The sequence below is a fragment of the Hyperoodon ampullatus genome (genome assembly GCF_949752795.1).
Source record: "Hyperoodon ampullatus genome assembly, chromosome: 15".
NCBI lineage: Eukaryota > Metazoa > Chordata > Mammalia > Artiodactyla > Ziphiidae > Hyperoodon > Hyperoodon ampullatus.
Window position 1 is genome coordinate 34826108 of NC_136928.1, and position 16962 is coordinate 34843069.

Below are 16962 nucleotides of genomic sequence, written 5' to 3' on the forward strand. Positions count from 1 at the left end.
GATTTTAAATAAAATAGGCTTCAATGAAATGATATGAAAAGCATGTTCCAATGGATTAGACACAGGCTCAAGGATTAATACTTTTAATGCTGTTTCGTTACAAAATTGTAGAAGAGTATTGTAGAAATTGGTATCATGATTATTTTAACTTTGGCCTTATCAGCTGTAAGAAATGTTTTACTCCGTTGTCACCTATGGCTCTCTAAACACAGCGTCACAAGTTTCATTATTTCCATTTCCCACGGGAGGCAAATTAAGGCTGGAGATTTAAAGTGCCCACCTGGGACTTCCTTGGTGGTGCAGTGGTTAAGAATCCGCCTGCCAATGCAGGAGACACGGGTTCGAGCCCTGGTCCAGAAGGTCTCACATGCCGCGGAGCAACTAAGCCCGTGCGCCACAAGTCCTGAGTCTGCACGCCACAACTATTGAGCCTGCACGCCTAGAGCCCATGCTCCACAACAAGAGAAGCCACTGCAATGAGAAGCCTGCGCACCGAAACCAAGAGTAGCCTCCGCTCACCACAACTAGAGAAAGCCTGCGCACAGCAATGAAGACCCAACGCAGCCAAAAATAAATAAATAAAATTTATAAATAAATAAAAATAAAGTGCCTGCCTGAACACACAACAAATCCCTGAAGCCCAGGTGCCTCTTCCTTCTCACCTTATCACAGCCTCACTGCTTCTCTTCTTCCCCTTTCAAGACCAACTGTTCAGGTAAGCTTTGATTATTTGCATCTGTCTTTTTAGAATTAATGACGGAATACTGACAGAAAGGGAGGTGCTGGAGTTACTGGCAAATGTTTATTATTGTTCCTACTCATGAAAGCTTGGAAGGTCCCCAAAACCCCACATCATCCCCAACACCTGTGGACGGCTTGCCACTTCCCAGGGCCCATTATTTAGAACTGTCTGTGTTGTCCTATCAAACAACGATGCCTCCTTACCTTCTGTGTTTGCTCACCTAGTCACCATCTTTCCCTGGGAGATGGAAGTGTATATCCAAGCAAGAGAAAGCGTCAACGGCTATTTCTTCCCCTTCTCTCTCTGTTGAATATTGCTTTGGCACCTTGTATATACCCATTTAAATTCATTATGAAATATATGCCTTGCAAGGCAGTTCTTTGCCTTTTGCAGGAGACTTTCTTTTTTAGGAAAATATCATCGTGAAATTAACATGGTGATTAGGAAGCAAGTTAGGCATGCAGTACCTTGTACAAACTCAGCTGCATTTGGTGAAAGGAAGACTTGAAATTCATTTCCAAAATGCTGTGAAAATCTCATTTGGGCCATAACCACTTGCCCTCTGCCCTCTTCACAAGTTATAAGCCACCTTGTGTATTTGCCTTACAGAAGTTTGGGAACCACCATGGTGATTCTGCAAACGAATAACTAATTGAAATGCTTATGAACCTTAATCTTTCTCAGAGAATCCACTGCTTACAATAGGTGTCAGGGTTCTACTGAGGTCCTAAACCAACCCCAATAAGGAGGATTTTTTACAAAACTCGACGGAAAGGCACTTCCTTTTACTACAGTGTTTGTATTGAGGTAGGGGTGGGAGTGAGGAGAGGTTACATCAGGGGTGAAGACACTTAGCTGTAAAGTTATAATGAAAGTTGCATGATTGTTTTTTGGCAGAGCAGAATGCCCCAGTGTTGAAATGAAATTCCCACAGAAAGATATCCACAGATCAGAATCCCACAGCCTGCCACAATTCAAGTTTGATTCAGTGAATGTTTTTGGAATTCCCAAAGGCAGAGCTGCTTAATTTGGGATCTGGGACCACCAACACCATACAGGGTGTTTCTTAAAAATACAAACTCCTGAGACCTTCTCCAGACCTACTGAAACATAATTTCCCTGGGTGAGATTGGACTTCTACTCCTGGGTGATTCTTTTTTTTTTTTTGCGGTACGTGGGCCTCTCACTGTTGTGGCCTCTCCCCTTGCGGAGCACAGGCTCCGGACGAACAAGCTCAGTGGCCATGGCTCATGGGCCTAGCCGCTCCGCGGCATGTGGGATCCTCCCGGACCGGGGCACAAACCCGTGTCCCCTGCGTCGGCAGGCGGACTCTCAACCACTGCGCCACCACGGAAGCCCCTGGGTGATTCTTAAGCACACTAAAGTTTAAAAGCACCAGAGTCTGTTTTACTCACTGATGTATCCAAGTACCTAGAACTGCAATTGACAGACCTCAATAAATACCTGCTGAATGAATGAAGGTCCTGAGTGTTTGTGGCACTCGGAGGCTCCAGTTATACATATCTTCCAAACTGTCTAATTCAAAATGCTGTCATAGGACAAGTATAATGTTATATCCCACAGGGGCAGGGGAAGCTCTCCTATCTCTGCCCAACAGTCTAAGCAAATTGTCCCCACTTTGACAGGACCTTCCCTGCCTATACTTCACTGCAAAAGCTGTGACAAAGACTGGCCTCACAGCTTTGCTTCCTTAAAAAATAAAAATGAAAAAAAAATAAAGGAAAGGATTAATAAAACCAACTAAGGTATAAGTAGGTACCCTAAATCCAGCATATTGAGTAAATTATCTCCGCTAAACCACCCATAACTGAAGCTAGGCAAAATTCTATAAGCCAGTTTTATTTGTAGTCAAAATAGCTAAGGGATCAAGTTTCCTTCCTAATCATTCAAACCACAGGAAAGAGAAGGCAAGAGAAATGCAATCTTGCTTTTGTGTAGACACTGTTCTAATAAGACTATATTAATGATTAAGAACCGATTGCATCCTTAACAGGTGAATGAATAAAGAAACTGGTACATCCACACAATGGAATACTACTCAGCAATAAAAAGGAAAAAATTGATACACACAATATGAATCTCAAATGCATTATGCAAGAAGCCAATCTCCAAGGATTATATACGGTATAATTCTCTTTAAATGATATTCAGGAAAAGGCAAAACTACAGGCAGGTGGAATGGGTCAGTGGTTGCCTGATTAGTGCTAGGAGTAGGGGGCAAGTTTAACTACAAAGGGGTAGCATAAGGGAATTTTGGGGGGTTGATGGAAGGATTCTACATCCTGATCGAGGTGATTGTTATGTGAATCTATGCATGTGTTAAAACTCGTAAAACTGCACACCAAGAAAAATGTGAATTTACTGTATGCAAATATTTTAAAAGAACCTATTGCACACACAACATGAACTCATTAGGTCTCTGAGGGCCCTCAGACACTTTCCTTCCCTTGATCAGTTTATTAATGTTGGCAACACACAAACAAGTGGTCTTGGAGTGTGTGTGTGAAAGTGAGGGAGGATTGCTCTACCATACGGTCCATGCTAAGTACATTACACCCCGTGCCAAATTTAGCACCTTATAAACTGGAAACCATTTTGTAGAAAATTCCTTTATTATAGTGCAAATAACTTTCAGCAGTGACATAATAATGTAAGAACACGTTTAGCAACATTTTACACCACGCAGTAAATAAGAAAGTGTTTCTTTGAAAATATGTCATCATAGGAACATTATTTCTACATTAATAATGTAGCTGGAAAATGCCAAGGCTGTTTCTCTCAAGGCAACAGGGCTCCCTCCCTCTTTTTGGATATTTGCTTTTTAATACAAATGAAAGGACTTGCCATTTTAACAAATCACCAACAATTCTAAGAGTCATCTCTTAGGAGGTTTTGAACTGAGGTTGGCAAGATATGAAATGGGGTTTCAAATTAAAAAAAAAAAATTTAAGACAATTCTGGGATAGCCCAGAAAATAGAAGTCACTTCTATTAACTTTTAAGTAGATATATACATTCACTCCAATTTTGATGCAGAAATGAACAGATTGTCTAAAGCCTGCCTATTATTCCCCCAGAGCCTGATTGTTATTTATGTTCCTTGGTTTTGGTCATATTGCAAAATTAGGGCTCTGGTCAGAAATAACACCTTACATACCCAAATGCTTTCCTGTGAAGCTTCAAATTGCACTTTCCATCCTGAATTCCCACCTTAGACCTCGCATGTTGATGAGAGGATGTGAACATTGTTTCCAGTTTACAGCTAATGATTAGTACAGCTGGATTAGCCCCTTGCTAATTTAACTATACCTGAATCAAATCATCACATCATTTAGATTAATTCCAGTAGGCTTAACCAAGAGTTTCCCCATACAGAAACGAAGGGTTAACAGTGAATCTTTACACTAGGCTGCCTAAGGGCTTGGCTGCTAACCAGTTAGCTGATAAGTAGAGAGAACAGTGTCAGTTCCAAACAGTTACACTCCCAACTCCTCTAGTTTCTGCTGAATTATGCAGTGGGTGGGAATGGATGGCCACTCAAAGAAAACCTCCTGTGGGGGTCTTCCACCATAAGGAGAATCAAAACCCCTACCAATATATTTCAGGGTGCCCTCTAAGTCTCTCTACAAACACATATCAAAACCTAGTGGCTCTACAAGTTAATCACAGGCTCAAAAATAGCCGGAGCCACAGAACAGCCCTCCTGGCTGAATATGGCTGCTTAACTCAGCTGGTACATATAGCTTTTCAATGCTCAGCCAGCCTTGTTGGATAAAGCATCTTCTTATATAACACAGTGGAGCTGTGCTAAACAGTTTAAAAGTTGAGAAGAATCCAAATATATCACCTATAAAAAATTCATGATTTTAGTTTGCTTTTTCTTAGACTTTGGTACTGAAACACTGTCTACATTCTCGACACATGAATATGACATGGCCACTTCAGTGCCTCTGCATGTTGTGTAAAAAAACTCAAAAGCAAAGCAGGAGAAGGACGTGTCATAACAAGACGCAGTATGCTCTACAGACAAAACCTAAATTATATATAAATACACACCCCACCCCAGCACCCCCTCTTCTCCCCACCAGCTGACCAAAGCAATGCCAAGGGTCCTTCTCTCCAGGGCCAGTGCAGTTTGTGAAATCCAGCACCCAGGACTCCAACTATCCCTTGCTGTGCGGTGACATCTGTATCACTGCAGGCTTCTCCTGGAGACTCCCTGCTCTCTAACCAGTTCCACAAGTACAGGGAAACACCTAAAGCTTAATTGGAAGCATTCACACTATTGGCTGGACTCAAAGACCTAGAGTCCTGGGAGTTAATTTTTCAGATAAACTAACTGGATCATTTCCTAATTTGGATCCTGTCTTATCCTAATATCTCAGCAGAGCCAACACAGTAGGAAGCATTCTCTACTCCGAAGCCCCAAAGGCATTGCTTAGGGATATCAGTGAGGGTCACATAATAAAAGTGATACAATGAACTAACAGCTTAAGTTGATATAAATTATTTCCAGGTAAGTTATTTGGGGCCATTTGCTTCTGCTTTCCATTGCATTCCAGAATCATTTTCATACTGTACTTTTAAAAGGTTATATAATAGTCATTTAAAAATTGTCTATGCAATCACTTCTTACGTGTTTTCAATTAGCTTAATAACAACTTAATGAGCTATTATGCAGGTCTAGGGAAAAGTAGTTAGTCTTAAGGAAGCCAATACTGTGCTAATTCACAGTAAGGAGAAAAAGCAATGTAAATAATCATCAATAACTTGAAAAGCAGTCTTACGAAACGTTGCGAAGTTTTCCCAAAAGCACTTACAGCAATTTATATCAAGATATCCTAAGTTTAGGGGTATGGAGGATAAGACTCAACTCTTTAAGGTAGAAATTCACCTTTATCATGATTGTAATAGGTAATTTCCCCCCTCAGACCTAAGATAATTGTACATTCAAAAGTTCATAACTTGCTGTTCTTGAGACATTAATCATTCTCTCATACACTGAGTAGAAATAAATAACTACAAGAAAGCTTTAAAAATCTGAATTAACATTATGCTGTGCAACAAAACAAAACAAAACAAACCTTGAACAACCTACATTCTATGTTAAATACCCTGACTAAAATGTCGGTTGTGCTACACAATTCCACTTCAGTGCAGAAATGAGTTGACTTCTGTGTACCGTCTTTGTTGTTGTTGTTTTAAGTCTTTAGCACTTTTGTTCTAAACATCACCTTGCTTTGAAACGATGAATAACTTACTACCAAATCACAAATCCAGTTCAGTTTAGTCTGAATAAAATCCAGCGTTAAGTGTATTACTTTGTTCTGGAAATAATGGCTCGGTGTCTTTGTTCCGACAGCTTCCTAAGGGCAAACCACCGTTGAAGTCATTTTGGGTTTAAACTGCACAGAAAGAAGAGACGGTGAAGTTTCCCTTTTCGTTTTTGTTTTCTTTTTAAGTCCTCAGATCTTGCTAGGACACTTCTTCCAGACCAACAGTCATACAGTTGTGGCACCTGATGCTGTCTGAAACAGACGTGGTTTAAACAACATCAGCCAAGCTTAGTGATCTGGAGGTCCCCGTTTATCTTTATGGTGTCGATTGCAGATAACGTTTGAATGCGGTGGTAAAAATCAAAAAGTTGGTGTCCATCCACAAACACTCTGAAACGTGGGTGCTCACAAAGGATTTCCACCTGGAAGAAACAAAATTATAACTTCAGTTCATAATTTCAATGAACGCTGCTGGGGAAAACGAACAAACAGTACTTCATTTTGGAGAAAGGCAACATCCTCAGTGGTTCTCAAACACGGGAGTGCACTGGGATCATACAGAAGGCGTGTTAGAACACAGATTGCTGGACTCCACCCACCAAAATTTCCATTTATTAGGGCTAGGGTAAGGTCTAAGAATGTGCTTTTCCATCAAGTTCCAAGATGATGCTGGTGTTGCTAGAATAAGGAACACACTTTGTGAAGCATTGCTCTACACTATTCAACGTCCTTTAAAGATTTAAAATTGCTTTACTATTTCTCCCTTCTCCTTGCATGCCAGAAAGTGATGTAAAGTGGCAGAGATTTATTTATATGGCACTTAATGCCTCCATCCTCATCCCCTGAACAATTCTATCCCACCTTCAGAGAAGCCCCTCACAAAGCAGAACTGGTACCCATTAGTAGCATGTAATAACAGTCTAGACACTCCTAAACACTAAGCAGAGAGGTTACACAGTAATTACCATTTGACCAAGGATGTGTAATTAACAAGGCTCTGTTAAGCCAAACAGAAATACTGATTCCATATGGTAAAAGCTTTTTCTTCCTCTTTTTTTTTTAACTTAAGTAATTCACCATAGAGTTTAATCACTGTGTTCTGTGCTATGTATTTATTAAAAGCATTTGTATTCATCATGCAAGGAGAGACTCCGTATGTGATATTAGTCACATTTAATTCATATTATTACTAAAATTATATCACCAAGAAGGGGTGATTTCATTTGTTTTATTGTTGGGGAGCACTATTCCTCCTGGCAGAAGCTTTGGTTACTCACACTCATGAGCTCTGCATTAAGATTCACCAGTAAGAAACTGTCACAGTTCAGGGGAGCCTCAGGGTCATTACCATTCTAGAGAAGGGTAGGGGTGTCTTCCCCAGGCTACAATTAGAAGGGCAATTAGTCTCTACTCTATCATTGATGTGACAGTCATGGATTCTTGTTTTCCCCCAGACTGTAAGATGGGAAGAAAAATTATGACTAATTCACAGGCCCCTGTAAATTTTTAGATGAGGAGCAACAGGTTAAGGGTAGTTCTGCTTTGTTAGGTGTTTATGCAACAGGGAGCTTTTAACTGGGCTGTCATTATTGTGAGGTATGTTAACAAGGTGTAATGTAGACACTTCATCACCAGGTCTGACATGTCAGTAAATTCTTTCCTAACACATTACTGACTTGCATCTCTTACTTGGTATCGTCCTTCATAGAGGAAGGTGCTGCTAATCCTGCTTGATTGAAATGGAAGTTTGGGCTGTGCTTCCTGCCTGACAGATAGTGGGGAGCAAATCTATACTCATCCAGGCCCAAGGGAAGGAACCTGTCAGCCACAGAGACTGTGACAGTGAAACAGACTGAGGCTACTTAACCCGGAGAGGGAAACAAGGACATGACTAGTCCTCACTAGCAAAGGGAACAAAAGAAAATAAAATGATAATCACTAGATTCTTAAAAAAAGACATAACTGATATGGTTTGGTGCTACTTAAAGGTTGAGAAAAAAAATGAGGAAAATTCTAGATACTTATTATTATTTATTAATCAAACAGATATTTTGGGACAGGTGTCTATTATATGCCTAGTACTATGTTAAATACTACATGGAAAAGTATTTATTTTTAACAATCTAGACATGTAAATATGGGTTTATTTACATGTATTGGCTAAATAGAATTGCAAAAATTCTGGCTGCTTAAAGTGTTCTTGGCAGATACTAGATGAGAACATCACCATCCTGCCAGTGGTTGGAGCGGAAGCACTCGAGGCACTCACCCTGAATGGTTGGTCTGGGATGAATGGGAAGTAAGGGATCGCTGACTGTTCTTCACCCCTTTCCCCAGATATACAAGAATTTCTGAGTAGCTGCCGATCCGTGAACACAGCTTTGAGTTCAATTGCCACATCGGCGGGAGGATCCTCCGAATCACCACAGGTCAAGCTGATGGCAAAGCTGAAAAGAAAATCATCTCATTTATTCACGGTTGAGCAAAACAACATTAACAATGACCCAGGCTCCCATTTCCTTCTTCTTCTTTGGATTTGTCAGCTTTTAATGGGCCACTACTCTTCATATGGGGGCGGGCGTTGGGGGGTTTTAGACTATGGAGAAATAGGATTACAATCAAACTGGTTTATTTTGTATACCAGAGGAGGCCCTGGTGAAAATTTCAGTGGAGATGAAAATAACTAACTATAGACATTTCATATACCCCAAACTACCCACACATCTGTGTCTTAATCCATTTCAGAAGACTCAAAAACAGCCCCATTAATTGACCAGGGGAAACAATATCTTGTAAAGTTTGGTTCTCATTTATATTGATAGTTCTTACTCCAAACACCATGTTTGGGGGAAAAAAAAAAAATCCTTTAGCCTCCCTCAGGGTCTTAGAGAAAATGATGTGGGTCTATATTTATAATCTCTGATATAAATAGCTGTCTAGAGAAATGATGGCTGGGACTCATACACATTCTTTTCATGGGAACATAGTACTTTCTTGGCACTTTAGAACTAGTAACACTGGCCACAGCGGTGGGAAGAGGAGGAGCAGTAAACCACAACAGGAGTGGGCAGGACCTTGTAACTGCCTGATGGGTCTAGGTGACAAGGACTCTGCCTTACCTCTCAGGGTTGAGGTCTACGATGCCCATCACTAATATCTTCTTGCCTGGTCTCATGCCACCTTTGATGTGCCCACAAAATGGCACGATCTGCAAAGGATGAGAGGAAAAACAGAAAGTTTACAGCCTGTTAGGGAAGAGCCAAGGCCTCAGGTCCTTAGGACCTGACCTAAGGAAAGAAGAAAGAAGAGGGTACAGGCAGACACAGAGCACAGAACAAAATCATTTACCAGTCGTGGGAAGTACACGTCGGCTTGAACTGGAGAGCCCAAGGAGTTGTTTAAATGCCCATCATCTAGTTTCTAAAAATAGAAGCACACAGATTGGCTTTCCAAAAGCGTTTGGAGGGGGTTGTTAGAGGGAGCGGGGAAGAACCTACACAAATCTGGAGGAATCCAGCAGCCCTCCATAGAACACAGGAAGCCTCTGCAAAAGCTCCCACCTCACAGCCCACCGAATAACCGCATAAACTCCCGGAACAAAACCCGTCCTTTCCACCAGGTAGCTAAGCCTCTGATGATCCTCAGACCCTTCAGATCTAGATCAAAATGAAGGTCGAGGCCCACTGGGGAGCCAGAGCCCCGCGCCGGAGGAGGGAAGGCCCCTCTCCAACCGCAAACGCCCACGGAACCGCCGTCGCCCAGGCCTGTCCTCGAGGACATGGCTGGAGTGCAGCGGCCGCGCTCAACTTCTCTCGCGAGCCCCTGGCGCGGACCCATTTCCAAGGGGGAAATCCCCGGAACGGCGCGGGGCGGGCGCGGGACGCGCGCGCCGGACAAACACACGCGCACACTCACACGTGCAACATGCACACACCTGGCCGGAGGCTGCATAGCGCGGAGGGGACTGTCGGTCACCCCCACCCCGCGGGCCGCCCCCAACACCTCCCCTCAGCCAGCGGCCCTCCAGCTGGGGCACCCCTCCGGCTCCCGCTACCAGGTACTGGGGCGCCTTCTCACGCGTGGGGCGCGGGGCTGGGCCTCTGCCGGGCCGGAGCCGGCGAAGGGGCCGTGCGGGCTGCGGGAAGGGGGCGCCTCGCGTGCTCCCGCCGCACTCACCACCACTGCATCGCTGTCGGCCACCGACCCCGCCATCTTCTCGCGCAGCGCGGCGGGGTGCGCGGCTGCCGGCCGGGCGGCGGGGGACGTGGGACACGGCGCGCGGGCTGGGATTCAGAGGCGGTCCTGCGCCGGGCGGGGGCGCGGGTCCGAGACTGGCTCGTGCGCGCACACACACGCGGGCACGCCGGCGTGCACTCCCGGGGGCCCGGCGCCGACCCGGCTGGCGGGGCCGGGGGGAGGGGGAGGAGAAGGCGGAGGCCGGGAAGGCGGCGCGGGCCCAGAGGTCGGAGGTGGCCGCCGCAGCCCGGACCGTGCTGCCGAGTCGAGGCTGCTTTCTTCCTCGGGGTGCTGCTGCCCGAGGAAAAAGGAGTCGAGGGTGCGCCGTGCTGGCCCTGGACTGCATTTAAAGGCCGCCGGAGCCCGGTTGGGGAACCGGGAACAGGGCGGGGAGCCGGCTGGGCTGCCGCGGCTTGCTCAGCTTGCCCTGCCCCTCGGCCATTGGACGGTAGCGGGAGGCTGGGGCGGGAGGGACTGGCCTACCAGGGTCGGGGCGTGCGAGAGGGCGGGCGCCTGGTCGGCACTCTTCGGCGGCAGGGCGGGCGGGGCTGGGGCCTGCCAGGTGACAGGTGCTTGTGACATCACCGCCCCTCCTCTCCAGCCACCTCCCCGCCTTCCTTCTCAGGTCGTGTCTTGGGGCAGGTGGGACAGTGGAGGGCGAGGTCAAGGGAGGATTGGAGGTGGAGGTGGTATTCCAGAGCTGGAGATTTATTTCAGAGAATGCCAACAAAGAGCGAGGAAAGATTCATTCGGCTTTCTAGGGTAGAAAGATAATGAAAGGCCTCTAGGTTTGCATAAATAAATATTTGACCTAAAAGCAAGAGGCAGAGAGGACTCACAGTAGGGACTTTTATATTCCAGGAGATGTACAGAACAGACCTCCCTCCCCTGTGGAAAGATGGGCAAGTCTGGGGGTCCCTGGAGGCTCTCTCAGGCAAGGGTCTGGTTAAGTCTTACCAAATTGAACTGGGCACAGTGGCTGCTCTCAGAAAGTCTTCATTGGGCCGCTTTTTACAAGTCACCTGTCCAGTCTAGGCTAGGGAATTTCACACTGAAAATCTCCTGATATCCTTTGTGGAGTAATTCCTAGGGGGTCCACCTCTCTTTATTCCAAGGCACAAATTCCTTTATGGCGTTTCCACAGTAGGACGATTATGTAACTTCTCAGGTAAAGCTGTATCAGCATAGCCTCTATTAGGTGACATCTTGGCTTAAACATTCCATTGTGTGAATCACCCTGATGTTTTATACTAATAAACAGGGAGCATGTGTGATCTGCTGCAATCCCAGAGGGGCCCTCAGAGGCTCCCTTCCTGCCACTGTGGCTGGCTGTGTGGCCTGGAACATTACTGAGGCTTTTGTGTCTTAGCTTTCCCTTTATGGACCAGAGCTAATCATGGTAATCTCAGTTGAGTAGGGAGAATTACCTGCACACGCCTGTAAACCAAAGTCATATCCTTTGTGTGCTCTGAACTTGAGGCTGACGTGTAGCACAACTGTGGCTCACACGTTTGCTCTTGTTTACCAGTCTTAGCTCAAAATCATACCTTATTGATTATTTTTAAATGTTAGGCAGTCATAGGAAACAACTGACATTTTGAAAGCACACGTTGATATATCTCAATTTCTGAGAGTTTGGTATAGGGGACACTCACTGAAGTATTTTTTTGTCATTAGCTGAGCTAAGAGTGACAGAATACATCATGGTGGTTAAAGAACGTGTGCCCTAGGTTCAAATCCTGGCTCTACAATTGACTAGCTGGGTGATCTTGGACGTGTTACTAAACTTCTCTGTGCCTCAGTTTCTTCAGCTGTGAACCAGAGATGACAGCAATGATGACAATAGTGCCTATCTTGTGTTATTGGGAAGATTAGGTAAATTGGTTCCTGTACCTTCCTTAGAATAGTAGCTGGCACTTAGTAAGCGATACTCTTCATATCTACAAACATCTTGAGGGCCTGCCATGTACCAGGCACTGGGGAATCCAGGGGGGACATTTTTTTGTGCTTCTACTTTATTATTATTTTAAAATTGTTTTTTAAATTGAAATATAGTTGATGTACAATGTGTTAGAGTCAGGTGTACGGCAAAGTGAGTCAGCTGTTCTTTTTCAGATTCTTTTCCATTTTAGGTTATTACAAGTTATTGAATATAGTTCCCTGTGCTATACAGTAGGACCTTGTTGTTTATCTATTTTAGATATAGTAGTGTGTATCTGTTACTCCCAAACTCCTAATTTATTCCTCCCTACCCCTTTCCCCTTTGGTATCCATAAATTTGTTTTCTATGTCTGTGGGTCTGTATCTGTTTTATAAATAAGTTCATTTGTATCTTTTTCTTAGATTCCACATATAAGTGATACCATATGATATTTGTCTTTCTCTGTCTGACTTACTTCACTTAGTATGATAATCTCTGGGTCCATCCATGTTACTGCAAATGACATTATTTCATTCTTTTTTATGGCTGAGTAATATTCCATTGTATATACATAACACATCTTCTTGATTCATTTATCTGTTGATGGACATTTAGGTTGCTTCCATGTCTTGGCTATTGTAAATAGTGCTGCTATGAACATTGGGGTGCATATATCTTTTCAAATTAGAGTTTTTATCTTTTCCAGATATATGCCCAGGAGTGGGATTGCTGGATCATATCGTAACTCTATTTTTAGTTCTTTAAGGAACCTCAGTGGGGATTTTTTTGTTGCTCTTACATTCTAATGGTGAAAGGCAGTTAATAAACAAATAAATATATAATATGTCAGGTGGTAAAAGTATTAGAAAAAAATAGTAAAGCAAGTAAGGTGAAAGAGAGAGGTAGGAGGTGGGGCAATGCTGTTTACCGTGTTATCAGGGAAGCCACCTATGGTAGAGTGAGTTTGAGGACCCCTAAAGGGAGGGAGGGAGGGGGGGAGGTATTTGGAAGTCTGGAAGAAGAGGTTGCTGGCAGAGGGAACTACAAGGGCAAAGTTCCCAGGGTGGAGTAAGGGAAGAAAGTGTTGGGTGCAGCTGGGGTGCAGAGATGGAAGAGGTAAGTAATTAGAACTGGAATAGGCCATGTAGACCGTGCAACGATTGGCTTTTCCTTGGGAGAGGTGGGAAGATATTGGAAGTTTCTAAGCAAAGGAGTGACATAGCTTGCCTTCTGTTGTGGATGTATCCTTCTGGCTGCTGTGTGGAGTGGTCTCTGTGAGGAGGGCAGTGTGCAGGAGGCAGGTAGAAGCAGGACTTAGGAAGCTCCTGCAGCAGTCCAAGCAAGATATAATGGTGGCTTAGACAATGCTGGGAATGATGAAGATAAGAGAAGCTGTGCACCCTTGAAAAGTCCTAGCCGTTGGCATTACATAGCTCTGAGAGTTCAAATTGACTTCTAAGCCTCAGTTTCCTCACCGCAAAATTAAGAGGTTGGGCTCCTTCATCATTCCTTCTCAGCTCTTAGAAAGTTCTTCTGGGGCTTCCCTGGTGGCGCAGTGGTTGAGAGTCCACCTGCCGATGCAGGGGACACGGGTTCGTGCCCCGGTCCGGGAAGATACCACATGCCGCGGAGCGGCTGGGCCCGTGAGCCATGGCCACTGAGCCTGCGCGTTCGGAGCCTGTGCTCTGCAACGGGAGAGGCCACAACAGTGAGAAGCCCGCGGACCGCAAAAAAAAAAAAAAGAAAGAAAGAAAGTTCTTCTGGTTCCTGAAAAGCTGTGTAAATGCCATCTAAATTTAAATGGTTTGAGGGTAGGTGCTGCTGAATGAAAATAATCTTGGGTTGAATCTTTCAATAAGTGGTTTTGTAGGGTGAAGAATAACCCTTTGATTTACATTGTCAGTGGAGCTGAAGATACTTGGATTGCTTGAGATGTTCTTTACATTCCTAATATTCTTACATTTTAGTAATGTAAAGAACAGGAAGGTACTGAACCTGCCCAGCACATTTTAAACTGGAAAATTGCCTTTTATTCCAAAAATGCTTTGTTCCTTCTCAGTCATTCTATAGAACAGTTCATTTTCAATATGGAGAGCAGGGAGAAAGCCTAAATGAATTTTTTGTTATAATTAAAGCTGAGCAGAGTCAAACTACCCCTGACAGGGAAATTCATTATCAAATAAATGAATTATAGAGCTTGAATTTTTTAAAAAGTTGTAGAGAGAAGGACAGGCAAACTTTGCTCTGGGCTTTGATTATGGGCATTTTTGTCTAAAAAACATTAACCAAGATTGTGACCCTTTTATGAAATGCAACAGTGAACTGTATTACTGCTAGAAACTACTAAAAAGGCTAAAGAAAGTCAGCACTGAAAAAGAAATATACACAGGTCTTTGAAGATAGACTTTGCTAAATGATCTTCCCAGATGAAAATAGTAGATCACATCCTTCTCTCCTTCCCATTTAATATGTTTTATTCAAATGTAGGCATGCAGAATTTCTAATACTGGGGGGAGGATATGGCACTGACGTCAATTCGGCAGCCATGTTATGAGCATTGCTAGGTGCTGTGATACCCTGGACCAAGAAGAGATATATGAAAATGCATGGGTCTTGTCCTGAAGAAGCTCACAACTCACTCTGGGGACCAATGTAGAATGCAGTGGAGGCCTCAGATCTACAACCTGAGCACTGAGCGGGGAGAGTCACTCCCATTGGGAGGATTAAGGCAGCTGTCTGGAGGAGCTGGCATATCTCTGACCACAAGCATGGCAGCCCCTTCCACCGTCCCACCAAAGCAAGTCTGCAAAGACTGCACAGCAGCTCTATTCATGGCCCGAATTCTAAACGCACTCTGCCTGGTCTGGTCACCAGTTGAACCCCTGTTCCCAGAGGCTGGTTTTGTCTCCTGCCCTGGTCCGGGTAGATATGTGCCTTCTTCCTTTACACTGTGACTGTGGGCCCTGATCCCCGAGGCCTGCCTTTGACTTTCAGACCACTTGTTTTCTGTGTATATATACACATTGGCAGCAGCAGGGTTTCTCGTCCTCAGCGCTATTGATATTTTAGGCTGAGAAATTCTTTGTGGTAGGGAGCTGTCCTGTGCATTGTAGGATGTTGAGCACTAGATGCCAGTAGCCGCCCCCCGGAAGTGGTGACAGCCAAAAATTCCTCAGACATTGACAAGTGTCAAATGTCCCTGAGTGGGGTGGGGAAAACTTGCCCCAAGTGGAGAACCAGTTATCTAAAATGTGCTTTAAGATTCCTGTTACTCATATATATGATATGAAATCCATCTGATCTAATCTGGAGTAGAAACTTGCACATTAGAAACATTTGCCTTTTATTTGGCAAGTCATTGCTTCCTGATATTACGGGAGCACTTTACAAATGGTTCCACAGAGAACCCCCTACAATGAAGGAGGACCTGTGAGGACCCCTGTGGATGTAGCTGGCAGCTCAAAATGTCTGTAATATTGAGAAATTTGTGTGACTTTTGCACTCTGTTCAACAATATCGCCATGTTTATTTTTTTTTTTTTTTTTTTTTTTTTTTTTTTTTTTTTTTGTGGTATGTGGGCCTCTCACTGTTGTGGCCTCTCCCGTTGCGGAGCACAGGCTCCGGACGCACAGGCTCCGGACGCACAGGCCCAGCGGCCATGGCTCACGGGCCCAGCCGCTCCGCGGCATGTGGGATCTTCCCAGACCGGGGCACGAACCCGTTTCCCCTGCATCGGCAGGCGGACTCTCAACCACTGCGCCACCAGGGAAGCCGCCATGTTTATTTTTGATATAAACATAATGTGCTCCCCACACCCATAAATACAGCAAAATTAAAGCATCTAAATGTTTACCCTGTTCATCTTGTCGCTTGATTCCCTCCCTGCCCCAGACCCCAAAGGGTGGCTGCAGCCCACTTTGAGGAAAAAGATAATGCACCATTTTACAGGCTGGTCAGGCTTTCAACTCTCCATAATTGTTTTCATCAGGCCAGTCTCTGCTCAGGATAAATATTCACGTAGGCAGAAAATATACAAACTCAGCATTCTTTGGTTACCTCGTTAGGTAGGAGGGCAAACAGTTATCAAGCTATTTTTCTGTATTTCAATATGTGATTAAAGTTCTTAATTATTCTAGGAACTGTGGTCACGGTTATCAAATAATTATTTTAGACACACACAAAAATTTGTGTTGTACCAGTGTAATTAGGGGACAACCGTAAAACTTGGCAGTCAATGCCAGTAGCTAACATTTCATTATTTTCAGTTTATTTATGAGGAAGCTAGAACCAGACTCCTGCTCGCGTTTTAATTACTTAGCGCAGGAAGGATTGATTGCAGAAAACCTCCAGACTGAAAAGGGTAATAATGAGCCCATTTCCCAGGAGGAGTTCAGGGCTTCAAAGGTATGCACTGCTTCCTACCCTGGGGATGTCACTGTGGGCCCTTTATCATGTCTGAGATGTCGCAGGAGTGCACCCCGAGCTGGCTCACTCCCGCGGAAGGTAGCAAGAGCCCTCTCCCAGAAAGAAGCACAAAAGAATGCTGCTTCCAGTCTTTGGAACTGGCAGCATGAATGAAAGATATTTTAAGATACAGGGCTTTGTGCTGGGACTGAGAGCCAAGGATGTGCTTCTGTGCCTCCCGTCCAGCCTTACCTTTCAGCAATTCCAGGCAGATCTGTGCTCGGCCAGCCTTGTACCAGTAAGGAATGGGACAGGCCTACGTGGCGGAGCCCCGGGCCTCATTTCACTCTTCTCATTGTGCTT

At 44.4% G+C, this 16962-nt stretch overlaps 1 protein-coding gene across 1 annotated transcript; it reads right to left on the reverse strand.

The window, feature by feature from the left end:
- Positions 1-3356: 3356 nt before the first annotated feature.
- Positions 3357-9818, reverse strand: LGALSL (galectin like; the record flags this gene model as incomplete). The annotated part of the gene is made up of 5 exons (XM_079720696.1): positions 3357-6460; positions 8308-8485; positions 9158-9246; positions 9387-9458; positions 9723-9818. 5 exons carry the CDS (start codon positions 9816-9818, stop codon positions 6317-6319), a joined length of 579 nt encoding a protein of 192 aa, XP_079576822.1. The 3' UTR covers positions 3357-6316.
- Positions 9819-16962: the final 7144 nt, after the last annotated feature.